Source organism: Alternaria triticimaculans (assembly GCF_023758025.1).
Source record: "Alternaria triticimaculans strain BMP 0046 chromosome Unknown scaffold_5, whole genome shotgun sequence".
Lineage (NCBI taxonomy): Eukaryota > Fungi > Ascomycota > Dothideomycetes > Pleosporales > Pleosporaceae > Alternaria > Alternaria triticimaculans.
Genome location: NW_026055962.1, coordinates 250,750 through 266,465, shown reverse-complemented (window position 1 = coordinate 266,465; position 15,716 = coordinate 250,750). Strand labels below are relative to the sequence as shown.

Genomic DNA, 15,716 nt, shown 5'->3' with positions numbered 1-15,716 from the left:
CGAGGGGATAGAGGAGACTTTTACGGGTCGAGACCGAGACGACTACCCCGTATGAACACGCGGGGCCAGATATGGGCGAGAGATGAGAGGAGCATCATGAACGGCACTTGGAGATATGGTTGGAGGTGATGGAGTGATGGACTGTGAGGAGGCAGGAAGAAGAGAAAGGAATGAGTTCTGGACGTGTGGTGAACCGAGGAGGAGAATGTATGTAACTTAGCTTGAATGAGTTTATACACACCTGCATTATCTAAATGTCTACCTTTACGTGCTTCGAATCTACTGATCCTGTCTCACCAAAATATCGCGTTGTATGTATTCTAAGAGCTGCCTGTTCAAACCAAAGTTGCCAACAAAGCGGCCCTCGGTGATTTCAATGAGAGACATGTAAAGCTGTTAACGTACACGTAGCTGCGACGTACCTCCCGCGAGCAGTCATCACTGTCCTCTTCCATGCTGCGGTATTGAAGAAGCCAGGCGTATAAAACGTCGCGGCGATGTTTCTCTTACCTCTCTCATACCACAGTCCACAGTCCATAGTCCACGATACCCAAAGCAAGCCACTAAGCAATCATACAAGTCCCTTGATCCACCAAAGCCTTCTACCCCATACCCCATCCCTAAACAACACCTACAGATAATTACCACCAAACAGCCATCAAGCTTCAACACATACATCTCGCAACCGAAGATGCCCAGTTCATACGAAGTACGTTATCGAAGCGACAGACTATTTGAACTACCAAGGAATGCCTTCAGACTTCCTCCCATAATGCCAGAAGGCGGAGATCGCAGATATTACACCAGTAACCCGCAGCAGAGACGACTACCCCGCATAAATCCGCGGGGCCAAATATATGGTAGGACTTTTTACGGCGGGTCCAAGTATTGGCATTGAGAGGCTGATGGATCGAGGGATTAAGGCATCGTGAGGAAATAGGACGAAGAGAAAGAGATGAGTGTTGGACGTATGAGACACTGCGGAGAGAAGAATGCATGTAACTAAGCTTACGAGAGTATACACCTATTCTCTAAATATTCACTTCGTCGTGCGTCTACAACGATGTTCCCTTCTGGCCTATATGCCGTGGTCTGTTTTCTTAGAAAGCTGCCTGCCCATTCATTAGTCGCCATTTACTCCTTCCGAGCTCATCTTTGCAGCTAGATATTTACCGGTGTTGTACAATTATTGTACGAAGATGCCATGAACAAGGCCAGGTCATACGCGGCCCAATCTCACTCAGCAAACTACGCGCGTTCCTTTCCTCAACATCGGAGTCCATTCAGACTCCCTTGCAACTGCTCAGGCAGCTGAAACCATGCGAAACCTCATCCGCCAAGTACCCAAGACTTCTCTTGCTCATCGCATCAGCGCGTAACGAAGAAGTGCGGGATAATGCGACGGCCCAATATACGACCGTCAATATACCCGTGCGGACCGTCTCAATCTACAAGAGGACATTCTCCGCGTTAGCGAAAGCGGAGAAGGGAGATGACGTCGTTGAGCAAAAAACTCCATCGAGAGCGTCGTTCGGTAGAAAACCCATCGCAGGGTCTGTTCCGCCTAGACCGCAAAGGAGCGCAAGCCTATGCATCCCTGTTCTTACTGCCCCCCCACAACCTTCCAGATGCGTGATGACAGCGGACGATGGGAATACCACAGGCCATGCGCCAGAAAGGCATTCTGATTCCCCCCTCCAGATCAACAACATCACGCGCCCACTGCCACGCACGGCACCATGCATTCTCTCGCACACCCTCACACGCATACACAACACCCACCGCCACAGCTAGCGGTAATAATCGGCAGCAGCCGGTTCCAACCTCCGCCAAGAAGACCCTTTGTGGCTAAAGGCCCCCCTTCGCACCTTCGCGGCATTTTAGCAGCGAGCTTGGCAATAAGCTTAACAAGTTGTGCATGTGGCTCGTGATGTCTTGTGGATTTCTTGGTCGCCCTAGAGTGAGTGGGCCAGAGTGCTCCTGCGGGAAAGAGGGTCCTGCGCAGGCGTGCAGGGAAGTGTACGTCATTGAAGGATTGCGATGGAGGCGATTGGGGAAAGGCGGAGATTGGATTAGGGAAGGGGTTCTTGACGGAAAGAGGTGATGAGGAGCGGGGATTGGCAATGGCGTAATTACTCGGTCTCTTAATTTGATTTCATTTGATTTGTTCGGGCTCACGATTCGTTGCTTGCGATACTTTCCATAATGAGGCGGCCAAGATTTGGGATCGCTGCGTGGGTTTGTGATCTGCGGGGAATTCCAGTCTCACCGCGCATTAATGAAGATCGGATGCTACTGCTGAGATAAGAACACGTTGGCAAGAGGATTGCGCAGAATGTTGGAGTTGATGTGTTGTTTGAATTAGATAATTTGGTGAACTTTCGACTCGCTATTCGCTACGCTAAACAGTGTCGCATATATCTTGTCGTTGCGACACGAGGACATTTGCTTCATCTAAAGAGAAGCTCTGTGCTTTATGATGGTTGTTGTCTTCGACACCAAAAACTCCGTGAAATGCGACGAATATTGGTATCCGCAGATGATGATGAAACCGACAAAGGAAATCGTAACCCAAAAATGAAAATCCGATAACAAGGGAAATCGAGCAGGAGGTTCTCATCTGTAACTCCTGATGCTTGGAATATTGCGCATTGTGTTGGTTTAAGCCATGTTGGCGGCGCCGTGCTTCTCATCCTCGTTCTTCTCAAACATCTTGTCCTCGAGCCACTTGGTGGCTTTCGCGCACTGTGCGTCCACGTAGGTGGTCCAGAGATGGGCGATGGTGTATTCGACGACGAAGAAAATGGGGATAGCGAGGGCCCAGACGAACCAGTTGGTGGACCGGGGAATGTAGTGCTCGATAGCCTCGCCCTGGCCGTCCTTTGGCTGTTCGACGTGGTAAGGCGCGGTGCTGAATCCGTAAATTAGGCGCGCAAGGCCGACCTTCATAACCGTTCCGTGGGTAAGGTATACGGCGAAACTGTTGCGGCCAACCCACATGAACAGCTTGTTCGAGAACATGCTCTGCAGGGAAGGCGAAAGCCAGATTCCAGTGACCATCAGATCCCATCCGATAGCTGTCCAGCGCTTGGGGTAGCTTGCCGCGCCTTGAGGAATGATCCAGTCTCCGATGTTCTTGAGCTGAACAGACCAAGTCGACCACTCCCAGTGCTCGCCGGGGTAGCACGCCACGTACCAGCCGAGGAGGATGAGGAATGCGGTCGCGATGCGGCGGGCCTTCACGCGGCTGTTGACGAATTCGCGGAAGCTCTTCTCGGAGCCGAGGTCGCAGAGGATGACACCGTAGAGGAATTGGCACTCGAAGGTTTCTAACGATGTCAGCTAAGACTCAAGGAACTCGGATATCTATACATACCCTTTTCCGGGCTGGTGCGCATCCAGTACCACAGGAACAAAACCATGCAGGTGAAGAGGCGCATGCGGAACTTCATGAAAACGGTGGCGAACAAGAGGACGTAGATGAGGAAAGCACCCTGCAACAGAGGCAAGAGAGCCCACTGGTGGTCGTCGTATTCGTTGTTGGCGCCGGACCATGAGGTCTGGAAGTTCTTGATCAAGCGTGGGATTTCCGTGTCAAGACCACCAATGTTGGTAGGGACGGAACGGCGGAACCAGTGGGAGTCGCTAAGGTGCGCAACCTCGAAAGCACCCAGCTGGGCAAAGAACCACGCAATGACCAGGGCAATAGTCGCAGGCATAATCAGCCTTGGTGGACGGCGGAAAGCAGATTTGCCCAGTGTCTCGAGTGCAGCTGGGACGTTTCCGGATTTGGCCTGTCGGAGTGGTTTGATGGCGCATACGTAACCGGTGAGGAAGGCAAACATTGTGACTCCAATGCGGCCTTGGAACGGTAATCGGAGAAAAGGTAGCTGCAGTAGTTGGGGTGCTGCATTCTCGTTGTCTCGTGGCGACCACAGGCTGTAGTCCCAAGCCCTGCATAAATGTGTTACGACGACCCAGAAGGATGCAACTCCGCGAACACCCTATACATGTTAGTAGATGTCTGTATACCATATTACGACTACACACCTCAACCCAAGTAACATTCTGGCGGTTGTTGGAAGCCATTTTGCCAGGACCAGCGGCGGGTTCCAGAGGAGTAGCAAGGCTCGAGATGGTGGCGCGCGCAAGCGATAACGGGGCCTTTGCTAGGAAAGACATATGCATGCAGACGACTCAACGACTGATGGAGGGAAAACAGGCCCAAGGAATGATAGGAAGACCAAGAGAAGGAAGAAAAATGAGCGACAGTGACAGCTATAGAGGCTGCATTGGTGTGGGTTGGATCGAACCAAGAAGGAGGTTAAGTGGAATGCAAGGGTGCAAGCAAGTTCCCCCATGCAAAGACGGCATCTCGGATACGCTTTCTTGGCATGATAGAGATGCGTCGAGAAGGAATAGGGATTTTTGGCCGTGTAATTGGCGTTGGGGCTGAAAGGGGGAACAAGCGCCGAGCCAGCATGGGTGGCCGCGTAATATTCGTCGGTGGATGGTGAATAGACCCCACCGGTTTCAGGCCTTCAGTGTCTTGGCATCAAGCCTCTGCATGGGCAATTCGCTGTGGCGGTGGCCGACGACGCGCCAACCGGAAGCCGGCACTGCACTCAAGAAAACGAATATAGAGCGTGTGTTGGCACGGCTGTGGCGAGGGCGGGAAAGATGCCTGAGGTTGCGCAGAGGTGCCGACGTGCAGAGTCGCATGCCCGCCATGACTGGACGTGTGGCGCAAAGTTCGGGCCCAACGCAGCGTCTGTACCCACCCTCCACGTTTGGTTGGCGGCTGACAGTGCAGGGCGGGATCGTCGACGTAGATTAGATGACAGCCGCTGTTTTGTGTGTTTCAACTTTCGAGGCCGCGCAATGTGTGTAGCGCGTATCATCGCCGTCTCCTAGCGCGCTGCGACGACGATGGCGTGCGTAGACGACGACGCGTTGGATTATGCGTGCGTGGGCGGCCGAAATGAGGCTCTTCAGCTTCGACGGTACAGGTGCTAGCGCTGGCGTCGTGACGAGCCACAGCTGTCAGGCCAAGCCCTCGAGGCTGCATGGGATTCTGACAACCCCCAAATACCATCCATAGCCGCCAACTCAGGTCCACGGGTACCTTGGGCTAAATTATTTGGGAGCTTGGCACCGTGTAGGATGAGCAGGTGAGATGCCTGATGTAATCTTACTACATCTTATCTATTTACTGATCTGCGATGTCGCTACACAATGACCGCTTCAGCCCTAGTGGTTCTTCTCAACAATCTCCTTGGCAAAAGCTGCAAAGTCTCTCTTGTCGTCGACCTTGTCCCACAGGTTCGGCTGGGTGAACACTGCCAATGTGTTCCTTGCTACCTTTCCCCCAGTTGCCGCGCCTCTCACGAAGTGGGGAACGGCTTTGAACTTGCCCTGTGTGATGATCTCGAGCGCTTCGCCTGTTTGGAACGCGAGACAGTCTCGAGGTATGCTGACCTTTGTGACGTTTCCGGTACGGGAGTGGATGTAGAGACCCGCCTTGGGGTCCGGTGAGCGATCCAGTTCTTGTAGGGGCGAGAATGATGCACCCGTTTTTGGCGGATTGGTAGCCTCGTCGACAAACATAGCAGATGTCAGACCGGTCAGACATCCATGATCGAGATGGGTCGCACACCAGTCGTCCTCGTCACCGCTGGATGTATCGGGGGCGGGAGAGGGACTGGGAAAGTAGTGCAGCAGCCTGGCCTTGGTGGAGACACTTGTCTTGACTAGATGCTCGAGGTATCCCTTTTGGTAGCCATCAATGTTGGCTTCAGCGTACTTGTCGCAGGCACGAGCGACCAATGCGGCTATGTCAATGATGAGAGTGCATAGCTCTCGGAAAGTCTCCTCGAAGCCTGGGAGAAGCTCTTGAGACGGCCACACATTCGGCGCGGTGTACTCTGGGAAGGAGGGGTACTTTTCAGCAACCGTCTTCTGCTGCTCTTCGAAACCGCCGGCACAGTTGACGTAGTAGGAGCCCTTGAGAGTGTCGTATTTGCCATCTTTGAGCGTCTCCTTTCCGCAAGACCAGCCAACCAGCCACTTGGATGCTGGAGATTCGAGCTTGACTAGTGACATGTCAGTGGTCTTTCAGATGTAGATTCAATTAGTGGCGCTTACCCAATTCGTCCTCTGGTAAGTTTCCAAGAGCAGAGGCGTACGATAGTAGTTTATGTCGCAGCTCATGGAACTTGGAAGGGAGATCCTTTACCACGATGATTCCCAGGCTAGATGAGCCAAAGGCCTCTTCAAGTAGAGAGAAATCTACATCATCTGGAGCATTATCAGCCAAGCTGAGTCACAACCATACAGCTACCACTCACTATTCTTCAGGGCGTCAAGACCCACGGCGACGGCGCTCTGGTTGACTGCTGCATTAGCGTTGGCCATGTTAGTCGTCTAGCAAGATAGGTGTGGATGATGGTTTTCACTACGTAGTACCGCGACTTTATCGTGATGTTGTAGTGCGCGGTTGGTCTGATCTGGTCCGCACCTCGACTGCACCTGCCTGATTTGCTGCAGCCTCGGCCAGCTCCGATCTCTCACCTCCGACGCCTGATTGCGACGACCAACAACGCCATCGCCATGCCCAAAGCCCTCCACTTCAAAGGCGACAAGAAGGTCAAGAAGCGCAGAAAAGCTGCCGACCCCTACGACGCCGACGAAAAGCCCTCGAAGCAGCTCACCACGAGCGCGCCTGCCGAAGCGGAGCATGACGACTCTTGGGTGAGCGCAGATGCGCCGAGCGACATCACAGGTCCGGTAGTCATTGTGCTGCCCACCGACACACCGAGCACGTGTCTGGCATGCGACGCCAATGGAAAGGTCTTTGCGAGCGAGCTGGAGAACATTGTTGACGGCGATGTCGCGACGGCTGAACCCCACGATGTGCGCCAGGTCTTTGTCGCGAATCGCATTGCCGGCACAGAACAGCTCAGTCTGAAGGGCCATCACGGAAGGTAAGTAACCACGACATGGATGAAGCTGGCACCGCTAATCTAGTCCAGATATCTGAGTTGCGACAAGTTCGGCGTCCTCAGCGCAACTGCGACCGCCATCTCTCCCGAAGAGACCTTCGTCGTCATCCCTGTACCCGACAATCCCTCTGCCTTCTCCCTCCAGACTGCCCGCGACCTGTTCCTCACCATCGACGAATCCTCCTCCAAGGGCCCAGAGCCACGCGGCGACGCAGAACACATAAGCTTCAGCACTACCTTCCGCATCCGCATGCAAGCCCGCTTCAAACCGCGAAACAAGGCAAGCAAGGAAGAAAAGGCCAATGTCAAAATTAGTCGCAAGGAGCTGGAGGACCAGATTGGCCGGCGTCTGAACGATGCTGAGGTCAAGAAACTACGAAAGTCCAGAGTCGAAGGCAACTTCCACGAGACGGCCTTGGACATGAAGGTCAAATCTAGCCACGACAAGTATGCCAGCATGTGAAAACCTCCAGGTATCAGCCACGATGACTCAGAGTAGCAACAGAGCGTTGCGTCGTCGCATGGTGCCGCAATGACACCACAAAGCGCCCTTGGCGTCCACAAGCAACGGCAGCACCCGCGTTACACCATACTCTGCATATACCCGATCCTATGGCTGCGACACTGCAAGGCCGCGTAGCCTTTATGCGCCACGATCTGGAACTGGTTTCGAAACGTCACCCGCCACACCTTGTGGCTGGGCGTCCGTCTGGGCAGCGTGCGCCTCAGCACCCGAAGCCTCAACATAGATAGACGGTACTCTGTGTTGTCTCAACAATACACAATGGACTGCCAATAGACCTCATGCGGCCAGCATGCTTTTCTTTCTTGGCAGACACTATATTAATAACAAAGGAACTCAACACATCTTCTGCAGTCCCTGTATGTGTTCCTTGGTTATCTCATCTTTACTTTTGCTCCTGGCCGCTTTTTGTCGGATGACGCGATGGTGACGCGTCTGAAATGATGTGTGATATCCGACTTGGGTGAAGTATGCTTGAATGACTTACTAGCTGGGGCGGACGATCCCGCATTCTCATTTCGGTGTCAATGTAACCCCAACTGGGGAGCATATATCAAGAGATGGTTTGGTGGTATAGCAGTCACTATGCACGTTTGCCTTTGGCGTACACTGCGGGTGGTTTTCCTTACTGCTACAGCATACAATAAGCTGGCTTGTTGGTTCTTGGACGGAATGTAGAGCCCTGACACGAGAAGCATCCTAGACGAGGCCCAAACCAAGGTTGCACCACATAGAAGAAACAAACTAAACAGGTCTGCAGACTACATTAGGACAAAAACTTGCAAAGTAGGTAACCCAACATCAACGTAGGCTCCAGGCTGTTTAGTTTGTTCCTAGGCTGGCGTGGTTGCATAGAAAGCATAATTAGTTCACTTCTCCCTCCGGTTGTATATTAGATCTAACGACTTTTGAAAGCCCATGCCAAGACCCTCGCTCCTAATCTGCTGCGGCAGTATCCCGCCAGGAGCGTTGTCATCGACCCGAGACTACTACATATACTAATATGTCTCACTAAGTCCCCGTCCTAGGTTACTACGACACCGACATCGCCGCCGCCAAGGAAGATATTCTCGTTGTAAGCGACGTAAGTACCTCCTAGCCCCTCTATAATTCTTAAATTAGTACTAACAAAGTTACTTGTATAGCAGCCCGCCCTCGCAATCAACTGCGACTCACAAGGTGAACGTCTTAAGTAAACATCCGGCCAATCATCCCACCACGCAATCTGTACAGGAGCTGCACAATATGGAATAAGAGATGCGATCGGGATCGAGCTGCAAAGGCGATACAAAGAGGGCTTACCTCAGTGGGCAATTTGAATGAACCTTAGGCGAACAAAGTCGGCTTTATTGCATGGCTCGCAGAACCATCCATTAACGTGACCATGTCCATGCGCCCTTTGGCACACCCAATACCATTCAACCCCATTCAAACCACCCTACCACCTCATACAAGGGAAAAGCTGAACACCTATAAGCCTACGTCGCCGTTAGGTCACCTAATTCGCAAGCTTTCATCTTAATGTAGGCTCTAGGGTGTTCGGTTTTTTCCTTGAAGGGGGTGCTACACCTGATATCCACTGCGCCTTGGTCACATGATACCCACATTCTATTCTGCACACGTGCACGCCCCGATTTCAGCTGCTACATAGCCCTCACACTCTCTTCTTTTCTCATCTCCATGCATCGCAGACGCTATAGGTCAGTACAAGAAGCTCATGAATACTTTGATCCGGTGAGACAGAGCCGCGCTATGCAGTGAAGGTACCTACTTCACCATTGGAGTTTGGACCCAATATTGGAAGGCACGCGAAGCGTACTTCAGGTGAGTGAGCAGTGAGAGCCTGCGTCTACTTGTCTCGTCGACTGATGCACCTTTGCTTGAAGACACGACAGTCGCGATTACGAGATCCTCTCCCAGGCAGGCAGGCGCATTGGACAAATATACTCATTACCGCAACTACACGTAGGTACCCACACCACCAACCTTGGGCCACACGACCTCGCGTCCAAACTTACAATCCACACCCCCGCTATTCATATATTCCTGAGTATATGTACTCCTAACGCCGTGGAAGCTTCAATCTTCTCATCTACGTGTCTCGCGACTGCCGACCATCTGGAAGCGACCTCGCCCACCATGCCCGGCAGCTACGTTAAGAACAACTGGCGCATCACCGACAGCATCACACCCGTGGTGTGCTTCACCACAGCCGTATTCTGGGCACTCTACATCCTCTCCTTCCCACCTTCCACACGCTTTTACCGCAAGCTCTCGATCCTCGCCCTCGCGCTACCAACATGGTATGCATTTCGGCACTCGGACTACTTAACGCCGAATTACTACCTCGACGACACATTCGGACGAACTTGCCTGATATGGTTCGTCCACATGAGCTACGAAGTCTGCGTCATGGAGTTCGCGCCCGTCCTCACACGAGAGAAGCGAAGTCTGGGAGACTGGGACCAAAAGAAGGAGAGAGTCAGGCAGGGATACAAAGTGCTATTCGATCGCAATCACACGCAGGTGCTTGAGCAGCAGGGACACATTTTACCGAAATCATCCCATGATGCAATTTCGGCGGCGAAGGAGGAGCCAAGCGAAGAGAGATACGTTGCGACTGACAAGAAGACTGACGAGCCCGTCTTACCGAGCGCTCGCGTTCAGCACGGTGTTGTGCTACCGATGGGTCACCGCCACGGCTACTCTCGCTGGGAATTCCTCGGCTACCACATACTCAAATTACCTCTCTACTACGCCGCGCAGTGCGCCTTCACCTACTACGAAGAAAACTACTCACCAGGAGCTCTAGACCCTGCCACATATATGGGACCGGGGCTTCTATCTTTCTTCGACCGCATCACGATGTCCATAGGCAGACGGGAGATATCCTGGCGGCTCATGTACACTTTCGACTGGTGCATTTCATCCATGTGGCTGTACGAGGGATATCACAGTATATTCGCCGTCCTTTGGGTTGGCTCGGGGCTCGACGGACCGGAAGAGTGGTCCAAGTGTCTCTTTGGTTCGCTGAGCACCGCGTGGTCGGTACGAAGGTACTGGGCAAAGCACTGGCACAACTTTGTCTACCACTCCTTGACGGGCCATATCAAGTGCGTGACGAGGGGCTGGCTTGGCATGCAGCGCGGTGCGATCTCAACCCGATTGATCGAAAACACACTCGTCTTCTTTGTATCCGGACTCATTCATGCGCTGGTTAGATGGCAGCAGGTCCCCATGAGCGACCACTGGGGTATTGCCTGTTGGTACGTTGCACAGATGCTACCTATCATCACCGAGATGGTCGTGGCGCACCAGTGGAGGAAATTGCGAAAGTGGCTGGGATATGGCACCGATTCGAAGTGGTTGAACCGCTTCGAGTATGCGGTCGGATACTCGTGGGTCATTGCCTGGTTCCTATACAGTGTGCCCAAGTATTACCAGACGAGGATGCACTGGACGAATGCCATCATACGGAAGAAGATCATGGCTGATATGGCTGCGGATGGGAATATCAACAAAACGGGCTCGGGCTGATATGGGGGAGGCACACATCGTTCGTTTCGTGTGGGGGAAGACTTGGAACGTTATGCGATGACGTTGAATGGCCAAGGAGAATGATGTACCGTAGAGGCTGCGCTGCGGCACTACGTAAAACATAGGTATTCATGATACTTGCCTTCTTGTGACTCCTCTAGCTCGAGGATGTGATGGTTTGACAACGTAATCATAGATTCTATACCCCAGCGTGCATCGGTGTTTTGTAATCAAGGCATCGAAAGTCCAAAGATTCCAAAGATGGAACGGTCATCATTGCCTAATCGTGAAGCATCTAAGCAGAATAGCGTCTATAAAAGCACTGCAGTATAGGTGTTAGTTGCCGGTTGGGGTGGAACAGTGACGTATGCAAAATCGGGTGGTCCGCAACAACAACTACTGCACCTGACATGTCACCGAATAATGTCTTCATGGAGTGTTCATTCTGACTTCATTACATTGGTATCATCATTAAACTATGCTACAAATTTCGTTACACTGACAACAGATCTAGTACCTGGTCAACTTGGGGCTGCCCTCCCACGCCGGGAAACTCCACTTGGTCTCCACAAACACCTTCTGCATACCATCCTCCTTCTTCTCAAACTTGTAGTAGACCTTGTCCAAGTCCTCGAGGCGGACACGGTGAGTGACCATCTTTGAGGGGTCGATGCGCTTCTCCTGGATCATCTTGAGGAGCGACTCCCAGTACATGTGTACAGGTGCCTGACCGTTGCCGATGAGACGGATACCGCGCTCCATCAGAGAACCAATGTTGAAGTGGTTGGTGAAGCCAACGTATACACCGGTGATACCGCAGCGACCCATGTTGCGTGTGCTGGTGATCATCTCGTTGATGAGCTCGCTGGTGTCGGTCTCGAGACCAAGCATCATCTCGAAGTAGTGGGCCCAGCCCTTAGCGTACTCGCCGGCGGCACACTCAATGCTGACGTCTGGGCCGCGGTTGTTGCACATCTCCTTGAGCTTGCTGGTGACGGACTCGCCCTTGGCTAGGGTGGAGAAGTCGATGGTTTCGATGTTGGGGTATTTGGACTTGACGAAATCGAGACGCCAGTTTTGGTCGATCATGATGACGCGCGATGCGCCTTGCATGAGGGAGAAGTCTGCGGCCATTTGTCCGATTGGACCCGCTCCCCAGATGGCAACGACGTCGCCCTTGTTGACGCCGGTGTCGACGACTGCATGCCATGAGGTGCATACTACGTCGGAGAGGAAGAGACCCTGCTCATCCGGAACGTCATCGGGAAGAGGCAGTAGGTTGACGTCACCGTAAGCGACACGGGTGTACTCTGCTTGGCCTCCGGCGTATCCACCAGTGAAGTGAGAGTAGCCGAACATGCCTGCTGTCCGGCCACCGTACATGGCGTTCTCGATGGTGTTGGAGTTGGTCTTCTCGCATTGGGAGGACAGCTTCTGCTTGCAGTAGTAGCAGTCACCACAGGCGATCTGGAAAGAGGCAACAACTCGTTGGCTATTTGGTGTTAGCGATGCGCTGAGCAAAGACTCAGATGCGTACGTACCCCTTCTTGAACTTTGTGACACCAGGTCCGCACTCGTCTACAACACCACAGAACTCGTGTCCGAGAATGTCGCCCTTCTGCATCTCCACGACAGCGCCGTGAAGCAAGTGCAGGTCAGAACCGCAGACGGTAGAGCCAGTGACCTTGACGATAACATCGCGGTCCTCTAGGATCTTGGGCTTCGCGGTGTCGATCATCTGAACATCGTTCTTGCCATACCATGCCAAAGCCTTCATGGTCTCTGAGTAGTCGGCGGTGCTCTCGTCGTTGCCAGGGTTGGTGACGTTCTGCGCGGTGGTGGCGTTGTCACCATGGCCAATGGCCTTCTCAGCCTGGCGGGCTGCTTGGGACATCATCTTGGGCTAAAGTTGATGTGTAGTGGTATATGTGAAAGGTGGAAAGATGTTCAAGTTGGAGAGCTTGCAGTATGCGCAGCGCGTCTACCTTTTCAATGCCAACCAGCGACATTTTCGATGACATATTACAAACCTGTGACGTGAATTTTGCAGCCCTCTTACAACTACCGCGAACCAGAAGATTATCCGCCCCCTTGTACATGCGCTTGGAGGGGCTAGCTTAACGTCATGACACGCTGTGGAGGGGTACAAGTCCGCTATACGCGAGCTGAATGTACGCTTTTGGAAATGCCATGTGCTGGCGCAGATCGAGGTTGCCGATGGGAATCCTACGAGCGTCATGGCGATGTCATGGTGGGGCGGCACGCGTTTCGCGTTTGGCCGTTGGAGCTAGACATGCAGCTCTGGCCAGACCTTCGCAGACCGAGCGCGTCCCGAACGGCATTCTCTCGGCAGATGGATTTATCGTCGTGTTAAGCTCGGGGTGTTGATACAGAGGAGAATGTGGAGGTGGTGTCGTGTGCAGGTGCGAAAAGAACGCGAAGCCCCCCCTCCAGGGCCTGCATAGACGCATGCGGTTCAAGCCGATTGATAAACTGGAGGACAGCGGCTGCGCGAGGGCTTATATGCCTGTGACTGAGGACCATGATGGTGAACGGACGTCCAGATCATGGCCATACGCTGGAAGTCGGGGACAGGTGATATGCATGAGATGGTGCTGGGTAGTTGCCGGCGCAGGTACAGACTTCTCGGACTGCATGCGCAAGCATGGACGCGTTAGCGGGATGTGTGCGATTCGGTCCTGTTCGACAGCTTCCAGGTTCACTCTGTGGTATTGCGGGTAGCTTTGTGCGACACTTGCTACCGCTTCAAGCACGAACGCAGTCGGCGATTCGGTAGACAAGACGTGTAGGACGAGAAGCTCTTCAACAGTACCTAGGTAAGCATTATGGCAACGCGCGAAACAGCACGAAGGCCACACTCAGTACCTGGGCAACAGCGCAGAGCTTGGCAGGCCAAATGCATCGACGAGACATCACTACCAACGGCCATGATATAGAAGGCGAAGAGCTGCGGTCTTGGTCCCGCTGCGCAGATAGCTTCGGAGCTCGACGCGTTAGCAAGTACCGCAGGACGAGTCGGGACGCGTCGAACGCAGCACGACCTAATGAACAAGTCTGCAGCCTACATCCAGAACACGAGCAAAGTAGGTGATCCAACGTCAATGTATGCTGTTGGGTACTCAGCGTCTTGCTTATATGTAGTAACGCGCTCTTTATCTTGTCGAACATCTTCCTCAATCCAATGCGCAAGGCACTGGAGTCAATGAAAATGTGAAGCCGCAGTGGCAGACCAGCAAAAATTGCCCCGCTGAAGCCCCCGAAGGAGATTCATGACAACACCACACCCCGCTGTGCAATGGAGGCGACGTTGTCAGACCATCAAATGCTTGAGCTTGATGAGTCGCAAGAAGGTCTAGATATTGTTAGCAGGTGTAAACGTAGGGGGGTGGTTGGGGAATACGAACAAGTATTCAGAGCTTGGGAGGGACGGGGGCGGCGCGGTATAAGTAGCCAGCTGGTCTTGGCACGCTAGTAGGTCACGTGACGAGCAAGGGCGGTCCAGAGGCCAGTGCGCGGGGGGACTGCGGGTAAAGGCCGGCAGTGAGATGACCAGCCAGGTCCATGCGCCCGCCTGCTTCCCCATCAACTCATATCTTTCGACACGACCCTGCGTAATGCTGCACATGCAAGTTGGTGCACTTTCACATATGCGCTGGGGATCTGTAAAAGACGCTTGGATTTGACGAGTCGTGCTAACCGAGCAGAGCCGCGCGGTTTCGTTATCGCGGAAAGTTTCCAAGCGCCGCGACGCATTTAGCTCGTTGCCTGGAGATCACACTACCCAGGCGCCTACAACCTAACATCTACTACAGGGTGGAACATTGTCACCATCCCAGGCAAATACTGGGTCGATGGCTCTACTTCGCTTGAGCAAACTCTTTACGATGCGCTTCCGGTCAGTCTACATGTGCAACATCATCATCTACTCCGTCGCCCTAATCTCCTATCCAGTTCCTTCATTTTCCAATCCTCTTATCATTCAGTTGTTGCTGAAGAATACCACAACCATGCAAATGCTCGTACATTGCCCAGCCATACCTGAGCTCCGCCTTTTCGTAGAGGTAATCATAGTCGAGCATGCGTATATTGCAAGCCTCGTTGGGCGCCCGTCGGTCTCTGTAATTTTCAACCTCCTTTCTATCCAGAAACCTTTCCCAGAGAAGTAGTGTCGTGTTCGGATTTGCGTTGAATAAACGTACGGCTGGCTCTGTCGGCGAACCAGGTTCGCAGACTAAAGGCCGCATCTCCTGTACCAAGGCCGTAAGGTTGATAAGATGGTATTCGGATAGCTTGAAACCGATTTCCCGCCGGATATTGTCCATCATAGGACCAGTAAAACTCCCCGAGGCGTCGAAGGCTCCTTTTGGGAATTCAAGGTACGGTTCATTGCGCGCGCGAGCTTGGGGTGACTCTACGAGAAGGACGTAGCGCTCGCGAGTGTTGTCTTTTGGACGAAGTACTATCATCACGTTGGCGTTTACCGCGGTTCTGCCAACTGTAGGCAGGGGCTTGGCTGGCATAGTGTCGAAGGCTCCTCTATTAGCGGGTAATCCGAGGTCTTTTAGGGAGAAAGCGAGAGTGTGTGACGTGCAAGTAGTGCGTCCGAGACGTTCAAAGATTATGGGAGGACCGAA

At 53.0% G+C, this 15,716-nt stretch overlaps 5 protein-coding genes across 5 annotated transcripts; 2 read left to right on the top strand and 3 right to left on the bottom strand.

The window, feature by feature from the left end:
* Positions 1-2,661: 2,661 nt before the first annotated feature.
* J4E78_004414 (uncharacterized protein) lies at positions 2,662-4,089 on the bottom strand (the record flags this gene model as incomplete). Its single annotated transcript, XM_049365043.1, has 3 exons — positions 2,662-3,329; positions 3,377-4,004; positions 4,051-4,089. The coding sequence occupies 3 exons, from the start codon at positions 4,087-4,089 to the stop codon at positions 2,662-2,664; spliced, it is 1,335 nt and encodes a 444-aa protein (XP_049222844.1).
* Positions 4,090-5,250: 1,161 nt separating this feature from the next.
* J4E78_004413 (uncharacterized protein) lies at positions 5,251-6,414 on the bottom strand (the record flags this gene model as incomplete). The annotated part of the gene is made up of 3 exons (XM_049365042.1): positions 5,251-6,092; positions 6,145-6,297; positions 6,348-6,414. 3 exons carry the CDS (start codon positions 6,412-6,414, stop codon positions 5,251-5,253), a joined length of 1,062 nt encoding a protein of 353 aa, XP_049222843.1.
* Positions 6,415-6,609: 195 nt separating this feature from the next.
* On the top strand, positions 6,610-7,464 carry J4E78_004412 (uncharacterized protein; the record flags this gene model as incomplete). The annotated part of the gene is made up of 2 exons (XM_049365041.1): positions 6,610-6,983; positions 7,032-7,464. The coding sequence occupies 2 exons, from the start codon at positions 6,610-6,612 to the stop codon at positions 7,462-7,464; spliced, it is 807 nt and encodes a 268-aa protein (XP_049222842.1).
* Positions 7,465-9,663: 2,199 nt separating this feature from the next.
* J4E78_004411 (uncharacterized protein) lies at positions 9,664-11,061 on the top strand (the record flags this gene model as incomplete). The annotated part of the gene is made up of 1 exon (XM_049365040.1): positions 9,664-11,061. One exon carries the CDS (start codon positions 9,664-9,666, stop codon positions 11,059-11,061), a length of 1,398 nt encoding a protein of 465 aa, XP_049222841.1.
* Positions 11,062-11,571: 510 nt separating this feature from the next.
* J4E78_004410 (uncharacterized protein) lies at positions 11,572-12,958 on the bottom strand (the record flags this gene model as incomplete). Its single annotated transcript, XM_049365039.1, has 2 exons — positions 11,572-12,553; positions 12,603-12,958. The coding sequence occupies 2 exons, from the start codon at positions 12,956-12,958 to the stop codon at positions 11,572-11,574; spliced, it is 1,338 nt and encodes a 445-aa protein (XP_049222840.1).
* Positions 12,959-15,716: the final 2,758 nt, after the last annotated feature.